Below are 19,807 nucleotides of genomic sequence, written 5' to 3'. Positions count from 1 at the left end.
GAGAAATTATTTCCAATCCGCGTAGAAACTTTACATTTTTAATTTGAAAATTTTTGTAGAAGCGTAATTTGAATACATGAAATGTCAAACGATTTTGACAGATGATGTTCAATTACGTTTAATAGCATGTTTTACGTGAATATTATTTAATTATGATTAAATTATGGTAAGTAGTTTTATTTGCAGTTTTATTTATATACAAAAACGTTAGTAAACGGGCCGCAAGTGTTACTAGAGACTCAAAATATCAACTTTTTTGAAATGTTAATATGAAAATGCACTTTATGGCATATTTTTCTCAAACATGGTGCTCTGATAGACCTCATTTGTATAATTATATACTCATTGGCATTTATAAAACATTTTCTAGGTTATATTATTTTTTATTTATGTTATTTAAATTCAAAACCTATAATTGGTATCGATCAAAGGGGCATTTTGCCTAATAACATTTTTCTAGTTATAATTTCGCAGAATTTATCGAAGAACACATAGTAATATATGAAGGTCCGTGGTTAAAAAGGTCTACCACCGATGTGTTAAAAACCAGTAAAGTTAAACATTGTTTAACAACAATATTTGAAAGTAGAGGGAAAAAGATGTATAACCAGCAAGATCCACTACCAATATCTCAAAAACAAGTAAAGTTAGAAATTTTTTAACAACAATATTTAAAAGCAGAGGGATATTTAAGTTGGGTTCAACCCTTTCTGATATAATCTCTATTAAAGCTTGCATGTGGGTGGGGTAAAAAGAGTCAACCACACCTTCATACTGGCCAAGGTGTAAATAATAAGAAAATAGTAAATAAAAAATTAAATTAAGTTATTAAGTTAAGAAAGCTATTTTACAATAGATATATATAATTATATATAAATTAATAGTTAATTAACTCGGCTGATAAATATTTCTGACAAAGCATCAGATTACAGGTATATCTGGTATTTTCTTTATAAAAAATATACCAATGAAATTTTTATTTCACATTGGCTATATATATATATATATATATATATATATATATATATATATACTGATCCCATCAGCACAACTGGAGATAATTAATTTACCTCAGATGATGTTCACAGAAATTGAGCAAAATATCCATATTTCAATCGTAAATATTTACGTAAAAAATTTTTTTCAGCAAAATTCTAAAATACGTTTCAAATGATTTTATGTATAATATCTGTAAAAAAAATTTCAGACAATTCTGAAACGTCAAGGTCTGGATAGTGTACGGTTTGTAAAAGAATGACCCATATGGATATATGCATATGTATGTATGTGTATATGCATGTATTTGTATGTAGGTGTGTATATGTATGTGCATGTATATATACATAATAATATTTCTCAGCATTTGCTAAGGCAATACATTCCCATATAAGAGCCATAAAAAATATGTTTGCCTAAGTCCGTGTATATTCCTTATAGTCTAAGGGCTAGTGAACTATTTGACTAACCTGTTTTCTCAGAGCTAGAAATTTTTTTAATGATATTTTTTTATCGATACATTAAGAAAGTCCCGGTCTGGCAAGCATCTCGCGATTGCGTCATCATCCCTCGAGTTTTTGAAAATGTAAAAAAAAATATTTTAACTTGCTTTCACAAGGCTCAAATTTTGAGGGTGTATTCTTTTAACTGTTTAGAAAGCATATGTAAAATGACGGACCATTCTGACGATTGCAAGGGTCTGCCAGACGCGTACATAATAGTCACGACGCGCAAGGGTGTGGGCGCATTGCCATACATAATCGACTAATACCCTTGTATTTGAATAATTTATACGCCATTTTGAAGATCATTTTGAAAACATCCGATATACCTAACTTCAACTTTGTATCTCACCTTATGGCCGAGATATCATTGAAAATATGCCAAAGTGGCCCCTTTTTCAAACTCAATTTTTGGCGTAACCATAAAAGCTATCGAAAAAAAAATTACATAATTCTACTCATATTGGCTTAGACTACATAATGTATAGTAATATATGCTAAATAATCCTTTATTATTAGCTAAAAAGGATAAAATAATTATTCAATTAATGTTTTCGGATAGTGCGTTTTGTTTAATTACTTTCTTATTAGCGTTATTCGAAGCCTATTGTTTTCTCTTTTAGTACTGCAAAAATTGTTCAAATCAAATTTGTGGAACACATTGAAATATATATATATATATATATATATATATATCTTATATATAAAAATGGAGCTCTCTTTCAAATGTCCAAGTAAAACTCGAAAACGGCTAAACCGATTTGGCCAGTCTTAGTCTTGAAAAATTCGTGCCAATCCAGAGAAGGTCCAAAAGGTGAGAAATTATTTCCAATCCGCGTAGAAACTTTACATTTTTAATTTGAAAATTTTTGTAGAAGCGTAATTTGAATACATGAAATGTCAAACGATTTTGACAGATGATGTTCAATTACGTTTAATAGCATGTTTTACGTGAATATTATTTAATTATGATTAAATTATGGTAAGTAGTTTTATTTGCAGTTTTATTTATATACAAAAACGTTAGTAAACGGGCCGCAAGTGTTACTAGAGACTCAAAATATCAACTTTTTTGAAATGTTAATATGAAAATGCACTTTATGGCATATTTTTCTCAAACATGGTGCTCTGATAGACCTCATTTGTATAATTATATACTCATTGGCATTTATAAAACATTTTCTAGGTTATATTATTTTTTATTTATGTTATTTAAATTCAAAACCTATAATTGGTATCGATCAAAGGGGCATTTTGCCTAATAACATTTTTCTAGTTATAATTTCGCAGAATTTATCGAAGAATACATAGTAATATATGAAGGTCCGTGGTTAAAAAGGTCTACCACCGATGTGTTAAAAACCAGTAAAGTTAAACATTGTTTAACAACAATATTTGAAAGTAGAGGGAAAAAGATGTATAACCAGCAAGATCCACTACCAATATCTCAAAAACAAGTAAAGTTAGAAATTTTTTAACAACAATATTTAAAAGTAGAGGGATATTTAAGTTGGGTTCAACCCTTTCTGATATAATCTCTATTAAAGCTTGCATGTGGGTGGGGTAAAAAGAGTCAACCACACCTTCATACTGGCCAAGGTGTAAATAATAAGAAAATAGTAAATAAAAAATTAAATTAAGTTATTAAGTTAAAAAAGCTATTTTACAATAGATATATATAATTATATAATTAATAGTTAATTAACTCGGCTGATAAATATTTCTGACGAAGCATCAGATTACAGGTATATCTGGTATTTTCTTTATAAAAAATATACCAATGAAATTTTTATTTCACATTGGCTATATATATATATATATATATATATATATATATATATATATATATATCTTATATATAAAATTCTTCTGTAACAATGTAAGTTTCATTAATCCTCCTAAACTATAATTCGGATTTTCATGAATCTTCCTGAAGTTTGTTCGGGAAATTTTCTAAAATGTTTTGATTCATAGAAATATAGTTAGATTGCAGAAATAAATGAAAAAAAGTCAAACCGCTTATCATTGTTTGACCTTTAAAATATTTAAGGCATGGTTTGACATTAAAAACAAATGACAACTGTCATTTGCCAAACATTTCTATTCACTTTATAGGCTAAGGCAATATTAAAATATAATAAATTCATGATTAAAAATAAAGAAAATGTAATGTCTACATTATTATTGCCAAAAAGAAGCTGAGATGTGCTAAAAATTATAATAATATAAGATTTAGTATAAGATATAGTCAACATCTGACAGATGATGCAGTCTGCGCATGCGTCTGTGTTGTGTGCGATCACACAAAACTTAGCCTACAATTCACTTTGACTGATTATTATTTTTTAACTTTTAAATGCAGTCGTGTTTTGCCTTACTTTACTAAATCAAGATACAAAAATAATTTATTTATTCAAACAATTGTTTAGAAGTTTCATTGTGTCTAAAATTCATATGTTTGGCATTGGATACGAAATATTTACTCAAGACAATGAAGCATTTTGGGTCTGAATATTTTTAATGTGCTCCAATTTGCAAGAAATTTTGGAATTAGGTTCATCTTACTCTCAAGTTTAAAAGTAAAAATAATTTAGAATCATTTGCCACTTCCCGGGGGGATGACATCTCTTTTCAGTGGTTCAATTGTATCTCTTTCAAACTAACGTCGCATATCGATAAAAGAACTAATTAGAATAGAAAAATGTTTAATAATGTTTTTCAAAAAAGAAATTACTTTTCAAGTTACTGGCTACTGAAATTTTGTTGTTTTTTGCGTTTTTTGTCGTTTTTTGCAATTATTTCTAAAAATATACATTTAAACGAAAATCATGCATTATCAATCAAAATCCTAATAAATCGGTGTTCTATAAATTGTTCTAGAAACAATATTAGGCTAGATATGAAAATGGGGTTTTATAGTAGTCAAAATAAGTTTTAAAATTAGTACTTCTGCGTGTAAGATGAGTGAGCTATCATGCAGATAAAAGACGCATACAATATTTTTTTCGTTTAAAGCAAATAGTTTTTGAGTGCCATTTCCACCAAAATTAAAAATAATCGTATTCCCTCTGGAATCAACTTGGTTTAAGAGATCTTGACGGATTCTAGAAAATACTATAACTTTAGTGCAAAGGATTTTCAAAAAGCTCATGATTTCATGAGAAAAAAAATCTATTTAAAAAAATACAAGATACGTATAAAGGTATATAAATGAAAATACAAGGTCTTTTACTGACCAATTATTGCTTTTTATTATTTTTTTGTTACACAAATATTGATAGTGTACAACCAGAGTGTCTTTCGAGTCCTTCAATCCTTTGCCATTTCAAAATAATAGGAGTTACGGTAAAATTTATGATAGAGAAAGTTGTAGCTCATTTAATTACCTTTAAAATAGTGTATTGCAAGTATTGATAAAATCAGAATTAAAAGAGTTATAATTCAATTGTTGCGGTGGGTGGTGACGGAGTGCAAATTGTTTTCACTTCTGAACTTAAGAAAAAAAGAAAAAATATGTTTTTCTTCTGGATCGATTCGAGTTGGGGTAAGGCTGAGTAAAACCTTTGTAAATATTTAAGGGTTGTTATTGTTAAGAAAATTGCAAAAACAAAAAAAAAATTTTTAATCATTACAAAGTTCACTTCAATATGAGTGAAATAAAAAAATAATAATACTGATCCGATCAGCACAACTGGAGATAATTAATTTACCGCAGATGATGTTCACAGAAATTGAGCAAAAAATCCATATTTCAATCATAATTATTTACGTAGAAATTTTTTTTCAGCAAAATCCTGAAATACGTGTCAAATGATTTTATGTATAATATCTGTAAAAAAAATGTCAGACAATTCTAAAATGTGACATTTTATTTTTTCGAAAATCCGTACGATTTGTAAAAGAATGACCCATATACAAAAATATACATATAAGCACATATATGGATGTGCATGTGTTTATTACTGCATATATACATGTATATATACACACAAAATTATTAAAGGATTAATCGTTTTTAATTAGGTTTAAAAAATTTAGATACAAATCATGAATGATATTAATATCTGATCTTTCATTAACACAATATGACGAATTCAAAAAGATTAAACTGCTTTCAGAAAAAAGTCTTTTAAAAGTACAATCCTCTCTATATAAAATATTGGGTTCAAAGGTAAAGATATGTGAATTTTCAACGGAATGTTGGACATGAGTGCTTTGGAAACTTCGGCTTTTATGATGAATGACGCTTATTTCATGTTGTCTCATTCTCTTATGGATGTATTGTGATGTTTGGCCAATGTAATGTTTTTGACAATTTTTGCAAGAGATTGAATAAACTATGTTAGTATTGAATTTAGGAGGGGTGGTGGATTTAATTTTTGAAAACATTTCTTTAAAAGAATATAAAGCTGTTTCTGAAATAAAAATATTTTTATTTCCGGAACAGCTTTATATTCTTTTAAAAAAATGTTTTCAAAAATTGGTGGTGGATTTAATTTTTGAAAACATTTAGGCTTAAGCCTCGGAGCTTGCATATTTCACAAGTCGTGGCAAAAATTAATTAACTTTACTCACATTTTTGTTCAAATAAAACTATGATTTTTCTTTTTACATCTTACAAAAAATGATAAAAATTCATAGTGTGGACAAGTTAGATGTATAAATGTTAGTGCTAATTTCTAGTGTTGTGTACACATCTTAGATGTAACCTACCAACGTTAATATCCACTGATGATGACATAAAATTGAATGTAGAAACGTTTGGAATTAAAGATTAATTTATAAATCTTTGCTTTTTATTTTTTGATGTATCGCCCCACAAGAACTTACTCACATATCTCAACATCAAAATTAACAACTAAATCATATATATATATATATATATATATATATATATATATATTAATTTTTTTTATATAATTTTGATGTTGAAATATGTGATATTCAGTTTTCAGGGCAATACATCAATTAAAAAATTTGTATGACTTTAAAACATTTTTATTTTTTCCATACATTTGTGCACATTTAGGCTTCACTCTTGCATCGGAATACAGAATAGCGGGATGTATTTTACAAATTCATAAAATAACTCATTCAAAAAATTTATTATTGTTAAATTTAAAGTGGCAAGAATTGGTTTCATTGTGCATTGTGAACAATTATAATTAGGAAATAATTAGGATTATTACAATTACATAGTCCACTGAAGATGACACAAAACTATGTGTCGAAACGTATGGAAAAAATAAAAATGTTTTAAAGTCATACAAATTTTTTAATTGATGTATTGCCCTGAAAACTGAATATCATATATATATATTATATATATATATATATATATATATATATATATATATATATCTTATATATAAAAATGGAGCTCTCAATCAAATGATTCGGTAAAACTCGAAAACGGCTAAACCGATTTGGCGGTACGATTGGTATTCGTACCAATCCAGAGATGGTCGGAAAGGTGAGATAATATGTCAAAATCGCGTAGAAACTTTACATTTTTAATTTGAAAATTTTTGGTAAACAGCACTTGATTTAAAATGGCGTAGGAACACAATATTATTCATATGTCAAATGGTTTTGACAAGTTAAAACAGATTATGTTCAGTGTTAGATAGTGTTGTTATTCTTTTAATTTTAAAATTTAATTATTATTGAAAATATATATGTTAGCAACTTTGAATATTCGCGCCAGCATAGATACTAATATTAAGTCTATGCTGTAACTTGTACATACTTCATATAAGTCGCCATGTTGTTTTGATTGTCATGTAAATAAATAAATAAATATTCGGTCTTACTTAACTGGACTCGGAGGCGTAAACATCTAAATGGTAATAAATATATATCCTGACTAAATATTATTGGTTGTTATCATTATATGCGTGTATTATATTACCTTGTGATTTAATTTCAGTTAGCCAGAGTTGAGGTATTTGATCTAAGTGATAAATACTGAGTGAATGTTAAAGTTAAGCATCTAACATATATATATATATATATATATATATATATATATATATATATTAGAGATGGGTAACTCACTCCGGAGTTATCACTCCGATACAACTCCTCCCTCGGAGTGAATCCGAGTGGAGTTGTTTCACAGGATTTGTCATATCCGACTTTCCTAAACTGGTATTAAATCTGTTAACTCGTGCAGACATTTACTGTTTTTGGCATTTTTGCTTTGGGAAGGAACATGGGGGGTAAACATAGAACAAATACGCGTTACACGGTTCGAGTGTTTTCAGCATTCAACAGATGGTGCTGGTGTGCTTCAAATTCAGCACACACAGTTTAAAATATAGTCTCTCTAGATATAGTACACGTAAATGACGAATTTTATATTTTTTATATATTGAAATATATATTTTTTTTAATGGAAAAAATGTTTAATTTTATCTCATCATAGATTTTTTACAAGATATTTGTGATTTTGTTGAAAATATATTTGATACGCGTATATTTTGTTCTAATTTTATTTAGTCAAAATAATCAGGAGTATCTTTTCTATATTCAAATAAATCTTATCTAGAATTGAACCTAATGGTAAATTTACGTGCTACAGTTGGTGGCGACATCTATTGAATGCTGAAAGAATTATAATTGATGTAACATCAAAGCGGCCGTGTTTGCCATCTATTTATACTTATTTATCTATGGGAAGGAATAGCGGTCGCTTTCTCATCTGAGACGCAGTTTTATAACCTTTTAGGTATAAAACTCAAAATACCATTGTGTCTTTTTCCAGAAAATACAAAAACATTACTTCAAAGATACAGAACAATGAAATTGTGTTCAAGTGTGAATAGCTCAAATATATAATTTATTGAATAGTAAGGGGTGGGTCATATTTCTAACTACGACAATCTTTGGCCGTGAATGACGAACAATATACAAAGCGAAATACATTTATTTTATCTGGTTTTTCTATAGCCTGAAATAACAACACTTTAGAGTACAAAATGTATCAGTGAAATCATTAGTATTTAAGCAGCAAAAAATATTTAGTATTATATTACTACTTTTACACAATTATATAATTGTGTAAAAGTAATAATATGCTAGTCGAACTACGCGATATAATATTAATTCTCGAATGAAAATAGCGGAAGAAAAATTTTGAAAGCAAATGTATGTTTACTACAAAGCTTTTATTACAAAGTTTACTACATAATTTTTATATAAAATGAATCCAAAAATCAATTATTTTCTCATCAGAAGGAAATAATTAAATTGAATTTGATTCTCAAGTTTTGCTTTTATACTTTGGTCAACACTGTTAAAATTACGAGTCACTGAGTCCATCATCTGGTCGACCAAAAAATTTTACAACCCGTCATTTATTCGTGATTTTTTTAGAAAAATTATTTTATTGATATTTATTCATAAATTTTTATTTCAAATAATTAATGGGATTTGACAAATCCGTAGATACATAAACCGCGTATTATAGAACATATTTGTTTCGAGTATTTCGGTTTCAAAATTGTCGGAGTCGTGGAGTTGTTAAGCGGATATAACTCCTTCCTGAAGCGGAGTCAAATCCGAGTCAATCCGGCTTCGGATATGATAAGCCATCTCTAATATATATATTTAAATGTTAATAAGAATGCTTATTTTGATTTTATATAAAGTTTTTAGTTAATTCTCAAGTGATCATTTGTTTGCTCACTGCGTTTCGTATTCATTTTTGACACATCCTATTTATTTCAAAAGCTGTGCTGTAAAAGTACTTATTATTAATGTAAATGTGTTACCAAAACATTTTCTGAATTATATTATTATTGCATTTAGGTTATTCAAATTTAGATCCTAAATTTGAAATTCATCGAAGGGGACACCATAGACATTTTTGTCTAATCACTTCTAATGCATAGAAAGAAGTTTTTCCAGCATTCACATTTGCAATAAAAAAATTAAAATAGTTGAACATATCCCACATGATAATAATAAAATTTTTACAGAATTTTTCTTATGTTGTTCGGATACTAATATTGTTGTTGATCGGGTGATAACAAAGATGCCACAAATTTCGATACACGGTTGCAAAAAAAAGAAAATCAAAATAAACACATTGAAATTTATCACAATATGTACTCTTGTTGAAAATGTACATATGTTCAAGCAAATTTAAAATAAGAAATGTCCACTTTGTATAGCTATATAACAATCCGGGATAAAACGTTAAAATCGCTGTATGGATTGGGCCTAGTAATAGTTGCATAATTTTATATTCATTAGTATTTATAAAACATTTTCTAAATTATATCATTATTTTATTTAGATTATTTAAATTAAAAACCTAAATTTGGAATCGATCAAAGGGGACATTTTGTCGAATAACTTATTCCCAGATATAACAGATCAATACTTAAAAAAGAAGATTCGGTTGATAATATAACTTTGGAACACACACCTTTAAAAATGTCAATGTACAAAATTACAAGTTCTCTGGAATAAAATATTTTGAAAATTGATTATAATGCTCGCATTCAATTAAATGTATCAACAGTTTGGGTACTAAAGCAAGTGTAGCAAAAAAAAGATTCACTACAGTTTTGAAGACCTACAATTTTGAAGGAATTCCTTCCAAACAATATATCAAAATCCATACATTTTAGACACAGTCAGGTATCGTTCATGTTTTAATTAGTCACTCAACAAATTGAAAATGATGAAAAACTTCAACAATCATTGGATAATGCAATGTAAAATATAATTCACCAATGGTTATTTTCCTCTAATTTTGAAAAATAAACTGGAAAAATTTTCTATGAATTTATCGAAGAATGGATAGTAATATATGAAGATCCGGGGTTAATAAAGTCCTTCACCAATATCTCAAAATCCAGTAAAGTTTAGCATCGTTCAACAATATTTGAAAGTAGAGGGGAAAAGATGTATAACCAGCTATAACCTTGATTCTTATGACTTTGCTATTGGGAGATAAACGGTAATCTTTGAAAATCCATAACGAAAGTATTTCTTTTTGCTGTTAGTTTTTTGGGTTGCGAGCACTGTGATTTAGTTCACGAGACCTTAATATAAATTTTAACTATACGCTATTTAATTGTTTTATAAAATGTAATGTTAATTTTGAGTGAGATTCAACCGTTTTTTTATATAACCACTTTAAAAACTTACATCTGTGTAGAGCAAAAATGACCAACTGAACATTGACCATGGCTAAAAACTAAAAAAGACTTGGATTGAATTATACCATATTTTTATAGAAAGTGTATAAAACTTCCAGATTGATTGTATTACCAAAATATGGACAAATGAATATTGTTATTATGAATTATATAATTTATTATTATACAAGTAGACTTTGTGGTTTATTGTGTTTATAATACCTCATTGTACTATTACACTCCTAAGATAAAGTATTCTGTTTTATTCATTTATTTTATTCTCTAAAAATTGTTTAGAAATACTAGCTATAAGCTAGTTTATATATATATATATATCTTCGTATCTTACTACTCGGAATGAATTTCTGGTGTATAAACAAGATTTAGCAATTGTTTTGTGAACATTACAGATATTTTAATTCAAATAAACTTATCTAGTTATATGTTAATTTCTGTGTGCTGTATGAATGCATATATACTGTGGCTTTTGGAGTATTTACTTTGACCCAGTCCTAGCACAAAACTGACCATCTGGTAAAATTATTTACACAAACATCTGACAGACTACTTAAAATATTAGTAATATGTATGCGTTCAATTAAATTAAGAAACTTAGTAAATTACTTCTGTTTTAAAATAATCTTTATATTAGGCTCAATCGTTGTGTGAATACCCATTTTTTTGCAGTTTATATTTTAGGATTAGTTTCATAATTTAAAGCATATATTACCTTATAATTATATTATGTCTCATCTGTAAAATTTTATTTTTAAAAAATTGTTTTAAATATTTCCCATATTGTTAAATATACCATAATAGAATTTTTACCCATCTTTATTAATATTTTTTCGCATTGTCGTGTTGCTTGTAATCCAATCATTATAAATCAACACCTCTCTTATATAAAATGTGTAGTAATTTGCTATAAAAGGAACGTCTGCTAAAATTTATTGAATAGTTCATTTAATTATTTAATAAAATAAATAAATAATGCTGTTTCTAATCCGTCTAGAAAAGAGTTTATTCAAAGTCAAAATTATTTTCTCTACCTGTCATATAGAATATTGTTACAATCGTCAAAATGATTTTGAGGGGGATCGACCACCACTAAATCTGGAACATCGTCCAATAGTCTTTGCAAATCACTTGCATTTGTTCTTTTATTTTTTTTATTAGTTGACACCATCACAACAAACGAAATACAATATTTGATTGTTTATTTATAACTGCTGCAAATTCCAAAACATTTGACAATTAATTAGTGTTAGATCAGATCAAACTCGAGCATTGAGCATGACGTTCCAGGTTCAACTATCTTATTTTGACGTCTGCCTTGGATTTGTTTCCACTTTCCAGCTATGTTGTAAAGGTCTCACAAACTAAGAAGGGTTTATATCCCAGCAAAATATACATTCTACTACGGAATAATTCGCATCATAGAAATAAGAAGAGTAGAAGAGAGTATCAACCATAGATAAGTAAACATAAATAGATCGCTATCTCGGGCCATTTGACATTACCTCCATTTTAATATTTTTAGCGATCTGAAGGAGGCAGCACTTGTTCAGTATATAAATCAACCGCTGGTATTATTCCTAGATATGGTTCGCATACGTAATTCAAATTAAGAAAACCTAAATAATTTCTTATATTGGAAATGAGAAAAAATAACATACGAAGTACAAAATAAATTTTCAAATATATCACAAACATTTTTACATAACAATTAAAATTTTTATAAATTTAATAATCAATATATACATAATAATAAGTATTATAATTTTACAATTATCAGTAACTAAAAAAAATATTCATAATGGTATGATAAATTTACAAGGAACGATCAATATGAATGTTCAATAATATATAACAACTAGACAGAGATTGTGTAGAAGCATTTACAATAAAATGTTGAACTTAAAAGGAACGATCAATATGAATTACTTAATGATCAATAATATATAACAACTAGACAGAGATTGTGTAGAAGCATGTACAATAAAATGTTAAACTTAAAAGGAACGATCAATATGAATTACTTAAGGGGGGCGATACATGTAATCGCCTTAATTTTTACCATTTTTTGAGGACTTTTTAAACTGGGAAGGAATAACTGAATCTTTTTGAATTTTTTTATGGTTATTTATTATATATTAAAATACACAAAAACATTTTTTTTTTATTTTTTTTTTTTTAAATGGCTGCCGTAAAAATAGATCTGCCAAGACCCTCTCGGAAAACGCCATCAATCTGCGGGCGTTCTCACTTTTCGTACGGTGATCTGAATTCAAAAAAATTAGTTTGTACGTATTCATAAAACATATATCTTCTAGTTAAACCAAAAAAAAATTAAAAAAGTCACAAAATCGTAAATTGGCAGACCTCAGAAAAAAAAAGTTCGATTTTTCACCATTTTTTCACTGTTTTTTTTGGTAAAAAGGTTAATTTTTGAAATTTTTTTTGGAATGTTTGAGGTTTAACTAGAAGCTATTACTGTAAAGTAGATGTGTGCAAAATTTCATTGGAATCGGTTGAGAACTTTTTGAGTTATCACGCCCGCAGTATTCAAAAATGTCGTTTTGAGAAAAACGCGTTTAAAGTTTTGACACAGAAACAGATAAGAGTACAATTGCACTCGAGCGTCGAGTTGAGGCGTGGCACTTAAATGAGTTTTTAAGGTATAAATAATGATAATTTTGTTTTGAATTTTTGCAGGCATATTTTTGAGATGTTATTGTAACGATTTATGAAAAAAAAAAAATCGTTTTTTTTTTTCTTGTTACATGTATCGCCCCCCTTAATGATCAGAATATATAACAACTACACAGAAATAATGTAAAAGTTTTTATAAGTATAATAAATTTACACGAACTGACTAATATTAATTTCTTAATGACTAATAATAATATATTAAAAAGAGAAGAGAAAAGTATAGAGTCTAAGTATGTAGTATATAGAGTATATACTATAGATAATGGAATAGTATAATTAGAAGAAATGACAAATAATGAACAAATTTAAAAAGTTAAATCTTACAGACATAAAATATATATATTGATATCAAAATAGATAGAAAACTAAATTCCAAGAATTAAAATTTATTTATGAATCATTCTTCTTTAACATTAACTTTGCATTTGATAGTTATTTTGCTTTCCAATCAATCATTAATAAAGTTGCATTCTACAAAATCTTGAATTTCTTATAATTCGATTGTGTCAATAGAACAGTGCAGCAGTCCTTTCGGATGGAATGTTAAGAATATTTCTGAGCATTTTATAATGCAATTGCAATTTATACCTTAAATTATTGCATTGTTTGTCTATCATTCTTAACTCCATCAACATATAATGAATGTGTCATACATTTTACATGCCCTCGGCATCAAGACACTCATATCCTCAGTCACCAGATTCTGCTGCAATTTGTATTCCCAAGAACATCTAATAAACATAACATGTTGTAATATAATATCAAGTCGTAATAGCAAATAGTAATAAAATATTCAGAATTATTATTACCCTTTCCACTGGAGTTGCAAAGTGTTCTCCTGGTTATATATCAGATTGTCTTTCTCTTCTTATATCACTGTGAACTATAGACATGAAAACTATTCTGTGAAATATAATTGGACATTTCTAATTTGTTCACTTCATAAAGCCGGAAAGAAGTGCATTTTTATATTATTTCTGAAGTCACCACAAGTTGGTGCGTTACATTTTGCCGAATGAAATTTCACATAAATGCTTACTCAAATACAATTAATTACAGAAACAACACGCGAAGGCAAACCACAAACTTTAATACAAAATGGCGAATGGCAAATCTAAGCGATCAATTTTGACGTTTTACATATTTAGTAGCGACATCTTTTTTTCGCTAAAAATAGTAGTCCTTTCCAAAACAGGGTAATATACATTTGTTCGGAGATAACTCCCAATGGTGGTAATTACAGGTGATAGAGTTCTAACTTTTACGTCTGTTGTCAGAGGTTCGATTTCCGCTCATATTATTTTATTTTTTTTAATTTCGTATTTAAAATTGCATGAGTAAATAATATTAAAATTAATTGAAGTTTTCATAAAAATATAAGTTATTTGCACATAAAAAATAATTTATGGTTCGGGATGATACTTATCGTAAAAATAAAGGAAATAAAAAAACACTTTTAATTCTTTTAAAAAATTATTAATGTTATGTCCATTTATTATCAGTGGTAGAAAATAAGTTCTAAATATCATAATCGTTAATGTTTTTATGGTAGATTTTCTTCTGTAAATTATCATAAAATAACACTGTCCAAAATAACTCAAGTTTTATTATCTTGAATTAAAACTAAAATTAAAAATTAAATTAAAAATAAAATTAAACCATTTATAATTGAAACTAAAGAATATTATATATATATATATATATATATATATATATATATATACGCATTGGCTGTTTTATTCATTTCAATATATTTCAACGTCGAACAAAAAATCATCAAGATATCATTCCTATGCCTTTAAAGGAAAATATTTTTTGAAAATTTTATGATTTACCTACATTTTCTTCTGTGGATCCTACTCAAGAACTTTCTTCTACAAATTTTTACAATGGGAATTCAAATTTCAAGTCATACCGCCGTCCTTCTGCTGAACCATGGTCCCCTTCAAGATATATTGGGACCTCGAAAACTACAAGTTACTCTACTAGATGCCAATTTCAAGATGGATCGTCTTCTTTTTATAACATTATTGAGAAACACTATGGACTCCACATCAAGTTAAAGCTAGCTAATTTTTCTTCTTTAAATTTAAAATTAGCAAATACAATTAATAGGCGCAATTTTCTGTTACGCTGTAGGAAGTTCAAAATAATTCCGAAATTCTTTGATTCAAACAATTTTCTCAATAAATTTAATCATTTAACTTCGTCGTCTTTGAAGAAAAAGTTGACAAGCGTCAGTTTTGAAGCTATGTCATGCGAAATAAAACATACTTTTTCTCTTATTTCCCATCTCACCTCTAATATAAACAATTTAGTAAATGTTTTATCTTCCATTTAGAGCCTTTCATTTTGAATAATTTCTTTGAGTTTGAAAAATTAAAATTTGATAGAATTTTCTCCAGTCTCAAACAGTCCCACAAAAATAAATTTGAAAAACTTTTAATTTCACATAATAAACGCTCTGTCCCTCTAATTAAAGACGATTTAATAGACAAATGGCTTAGGAACGTTTTTAATAAATCCATTCCCCAACATTTAAAATATATTTTTGCCCTCGGTCTAAAATTCTCTCTCCCCCCTTCTAAAAAACAGTTCAATTTCATGAAGATCCTTAGCAATCTAGAGTTGGGTATTTGTAAATTAAAAGATCCAGAAAAGGAATCAAAATTAAGATTAACTTGTTGCAATAATTTTTTATCTTTTATTAAAAAAAATTTAAATACCAATTCCAATCCTTTACAGTTAGAAATTGCCAGAGATTTGAAATTATGCAAAAAGTTCTTGAGAGAAAATCCTGACATTAAAGTTACCAGAGCTGATAAGGGAAACCTTACTGTGATTATGAATATTGTCCTGACTGGTGGTTGATATTGGGAGGTAGGTTCTGGATCACCAGTACGACCAGGAATTGTAATGATAGGCTGGACCCGAGCGGTGAACAGTTGAATAGTTGTTGAAATATTATATTTGTGATGTGAACTCTCCAGAGTCCACTGGTAGTGTGAAAGGCCTTTAGTACGAACAGCGATTTGATAGTAATTTGTAAATACACTTCTTACTTTGAATGATACTTTTATTATTCACTATTTTTACAATCTATAATTGTTGATAACCTTTTGGTTATCATATCAGCAAAGACTACATTTTTAAGTATTTAAACAGTAAGCCTGACTTGACTCCTGACTTCTGACTTGACTCCTGATTTCTCACCAGGTTTGACTCCTGTCTAACTTTTGTCTAACTCTTATATACTAATTTATTGTTTACAACCTATTTACAAAATCCAACAGTAAGCACTTCCGATGTTCGCGTAACCTACATATAACTAGCAACGCGTTTTGTAATTATTAAACAAAATAATGATTCGAATTGTTACTACAGTTCAACCTCCCTCTTCAAAAGTTTTTCGTCCTCGGAAAACTATAAAAATTAAGAAGAATTTAAAAAAAAAATGAGTTCCATCTCTTTTTCCTTCGGCCCTTAAAAACTTTTGTCCTCAAAAGTGTCATTACTGTAGAATATGTTTACAAATATATGTGCTCTGAAAAAAATCTTATAATAATTTTATTTTTATCTCTTAAATAAATCTTTAATAACATACATACAAACAAAAATCAGCAGTTGAATGCAATTTAGATGGTCGCTGATTATGTAAAGGCATCAATGAAATTTAAAATGTTATGGTAAAACAAAATATGTTTCGAACAACTTACCATAAACGATGCAAAATATTTTTTTTTTTCAAAACTGTTATATCAATAGAGCATAAAATTCATAATATGAAAAATGTCTTTAAAATCTGCAAAAAATATTAATGGCGTAAAGAATCTTGCATTTGATATAAATTGTAATTAATAAAAATTTAAATTTACGTTGTATTGTTAATACTTCAAAAATTTGCTAAGTAATCAAAATTGGATAAATGCTGCTTTGAAATATGAGAATTCGCTTATGTCAACCAAACAAAATGACTTACGTTGTTATTACTGTGTTTACACCTGGCGAGTTTTTAGTTTCTTCCGGTATTTATAATTAAACAATTTTGGTGCTGCTCTGAATATAATAAAATCGGGAATGTTTCTCTTCTTTACATGAGTTTGCGACGATATCAATTTTCTGCTGCTTTGGCTTTGGAAATGTGCATATTTCTTCTTTGTGTTCAAATTCATATTCTTACGGTTGAACATATCTGTAATAGTGGCTATAATTTTATTTATTGACAATTTTTGTTGTGAAGGTAATTTTCTTATCATATTAATATTATATTCCCTGATTTCTTGATTATTTTCTTCTATAATTTCATCATTAATTTTTCTTCTTTTAATATTTCTTTTCTTTTTCTTTTTCTTCTTTATTTTAATGGGAATGGTTTTCATATATTCTGGCCCTTTATCATTAAGTATTCTTATTTCTTCTTGTTCATTATTTATTTCTTTCATGTCGTAAACCTTACCTTGGGTTTGTTCCATATCTTGTGCCACATATATGTTCAGATTCTTTTCTTCTTCGTATGAATTTGTTCGTATGGTTTGTATCATATCTTCTGCCTCATATAGATCCTTTTCTTCTTCGTATAAATTTGCAGCGATTGTCGTCAACTCTTCTAATTTGGTGCTGTGAGTCAAACTTTCTGCTTTGTATTTTTCTTGTTCTTCGGATTCTTCGGACTTTTCGGATTCTTCTTGTTCTTCGGATTCTTTGGATTCTCCGGACTCTTCGGACTCTTCTTTAGTTGTTATGAATGCCTTGTATGTATCATCATATGTTGTTGTATATTTCAGATCCTTATTACTTTCGTAGTCCATTCTATCGCCATTTCCACCATTGTAGATTCTAAGTTTGTCATCTCTTTTCCTATTTGTAAGTTTTCGACATTGGTTAATGTGGTGTCCCCTTTTCTTGCAGTATCTGCAAGTGACAAATGGATTGTATTTTTTATCAGATCTGATGTTTAAATATTTTTCTTCCTTTGCAGCGATGTGCATAGCATCCTTCAAATTTTTCGGTTTGGCTGCTTTAACTATAATTTTCAAGTCCAATGGTAGGCCTTTAACTAAAACTGCCAAAGCCAAGTCACAATATGATGGATACGCTAGTTCATTGTGTGTAAAATAGCATTCGTTGTTCATTAACGTAAGCAAATTCTCAACTTTCTCTGCAAACTTCTCAATCGATTCCCCATTTTTTCTTGTTGTTGTTGCTAGCTCGTGATGTAACTCAGCGATGGACCTTCTATCTTTGAAACGTTTAATTAGAATAGGTTTGATATTATTCCATAACTGATAATCAGCCCGTCTAATGCAATCAAAAGCTGTTCCACTTAATTTACAAATAACAATTTTTGATATAAATTTGTATGTCTCAAAATCCACGTCATCTAAAATTGAGTCTACAGTACTTAAAAATTTAAAGAGGTCATCCGAATTACCACTAAAATCGGGTATAGTGCTAATTGCTAACTGAATTCTAAATTTATCTATTTCTATACTATTATCTTTACCTTGTCTATCTTCTACAAAAATGCGTTCCATCTTGAGATATGATTAGTTTCGATTTGCTTACTTGAATTCGATGAGATAGTTATGTCCAAGTTAGTCGTAGTCTCGCGTTCGTTCTAAAGTTCTTCGGTAGGCGCCACCATCCCTTAGTTCGTGCTGCGAATGATCGTTCGGCTATCGAGTTGTGGCAGCTTTGAACTCGATGTCTCCGTCAGAAAATTCTTCAGCGCTACGAGGAAAAAAACCGCTAAGCCACCATGAATTGTCCTGACTGGTGGTTGATATTGGGAGGTAGGTTCTGGATCACCAGTACGACCAGGAATTGTAATAATAAGCTGGACCCGAGCGGTGAACAGTTGAATAGTTGTTGAAATATTATATTTGTGATGTGGACTCTTCAGAGTCTACTGGTAGTGTGAAAGGCCTTTAGTACAAACAGCGATTTGATAGTAATTTGTAAACACACTTCTTACTTTGAATGATACTTTTATTATTCACTATTTTTACAATCTATAATTGTTGATAACCTTTTGGTTATCATATCAGCAAAGACTACATTTTTAAGTATTTAAACAGTAAGCCTGACTTGACTCCTGACTTCTGACTTGACTCCTGATTTCTCACCAGGTTTGACTCCTGTCTAACTTTTGTCTAACTCTTATATACTAATTTATTGTTTACAACCTATTTACAAAATCCAACAGTAAGCACTTCCGATGTTCGCGTAACCTACATATAACTAGCAACGCGTTTTGTAATTATTAAACAAAATAATGATTCGAATTGTTATTACAGTTCAGTCTGATTATCTCTCAAAAACCGAAGCGCTTTTAAATGACACACTTACATACAAACCTTCAACTAATGACCCTATCGATTACATAAACAGAAAAACTCATAAACTTATCACAAATTTAATCCAAAAAAAACAAATATCCAAATC

At 28.4% G+C, this 19,807-nt stretch overlaps 1 protein-coding gene across 1 annotated transcript in view; it reads right to left on the bottom strand.

Annotated features, from left to right (window-relative positions):
• Positions 1–12,052, bottom strand: part of LOC113376588 (zinc transporter 2-like) — a 241,564-nt gene extending 229,512 nt beyond the window's left edge. Inside the window, exon 1 of the mRNA XM_026616557.1 lies at positions 11,701–12,052. Within this exon, the coding sequence (XP_026472342.1) occupies positions 11,701–11,837 (137 nt within the window). The 5' untranslated portion in view covers positions 11,838–12,052. The remainder of the gene's footprint in view (positions 1–11,700) is intronic.
• Between the last annotated feature and the right edge of the window lie 7,755 nt (positions 12,053–19,807).

This window comes from Ctenocephalides felis, unplaced genomic scaffold (assembly GCF_003426905.1).
Source record: "Ctenocephalides felis isolate EL2017-DRISC unplaced genomic scaffold, ASM342690v1 CF-g0.4_SCAFFOLD_01886, whole genome shotgun sequence".
NCBI classification, from domain to species: Eukaryota; Metazoa; Arthropoda; class Insecta; order Siphonaptera; family Pulicidae; genus Ctenocephalides; species Ctenocephalides felis.
Note: the sequence above shows the minus strand (reverse complement) of the source record. Positions and strands in the feature narration are given on the sequence as shown.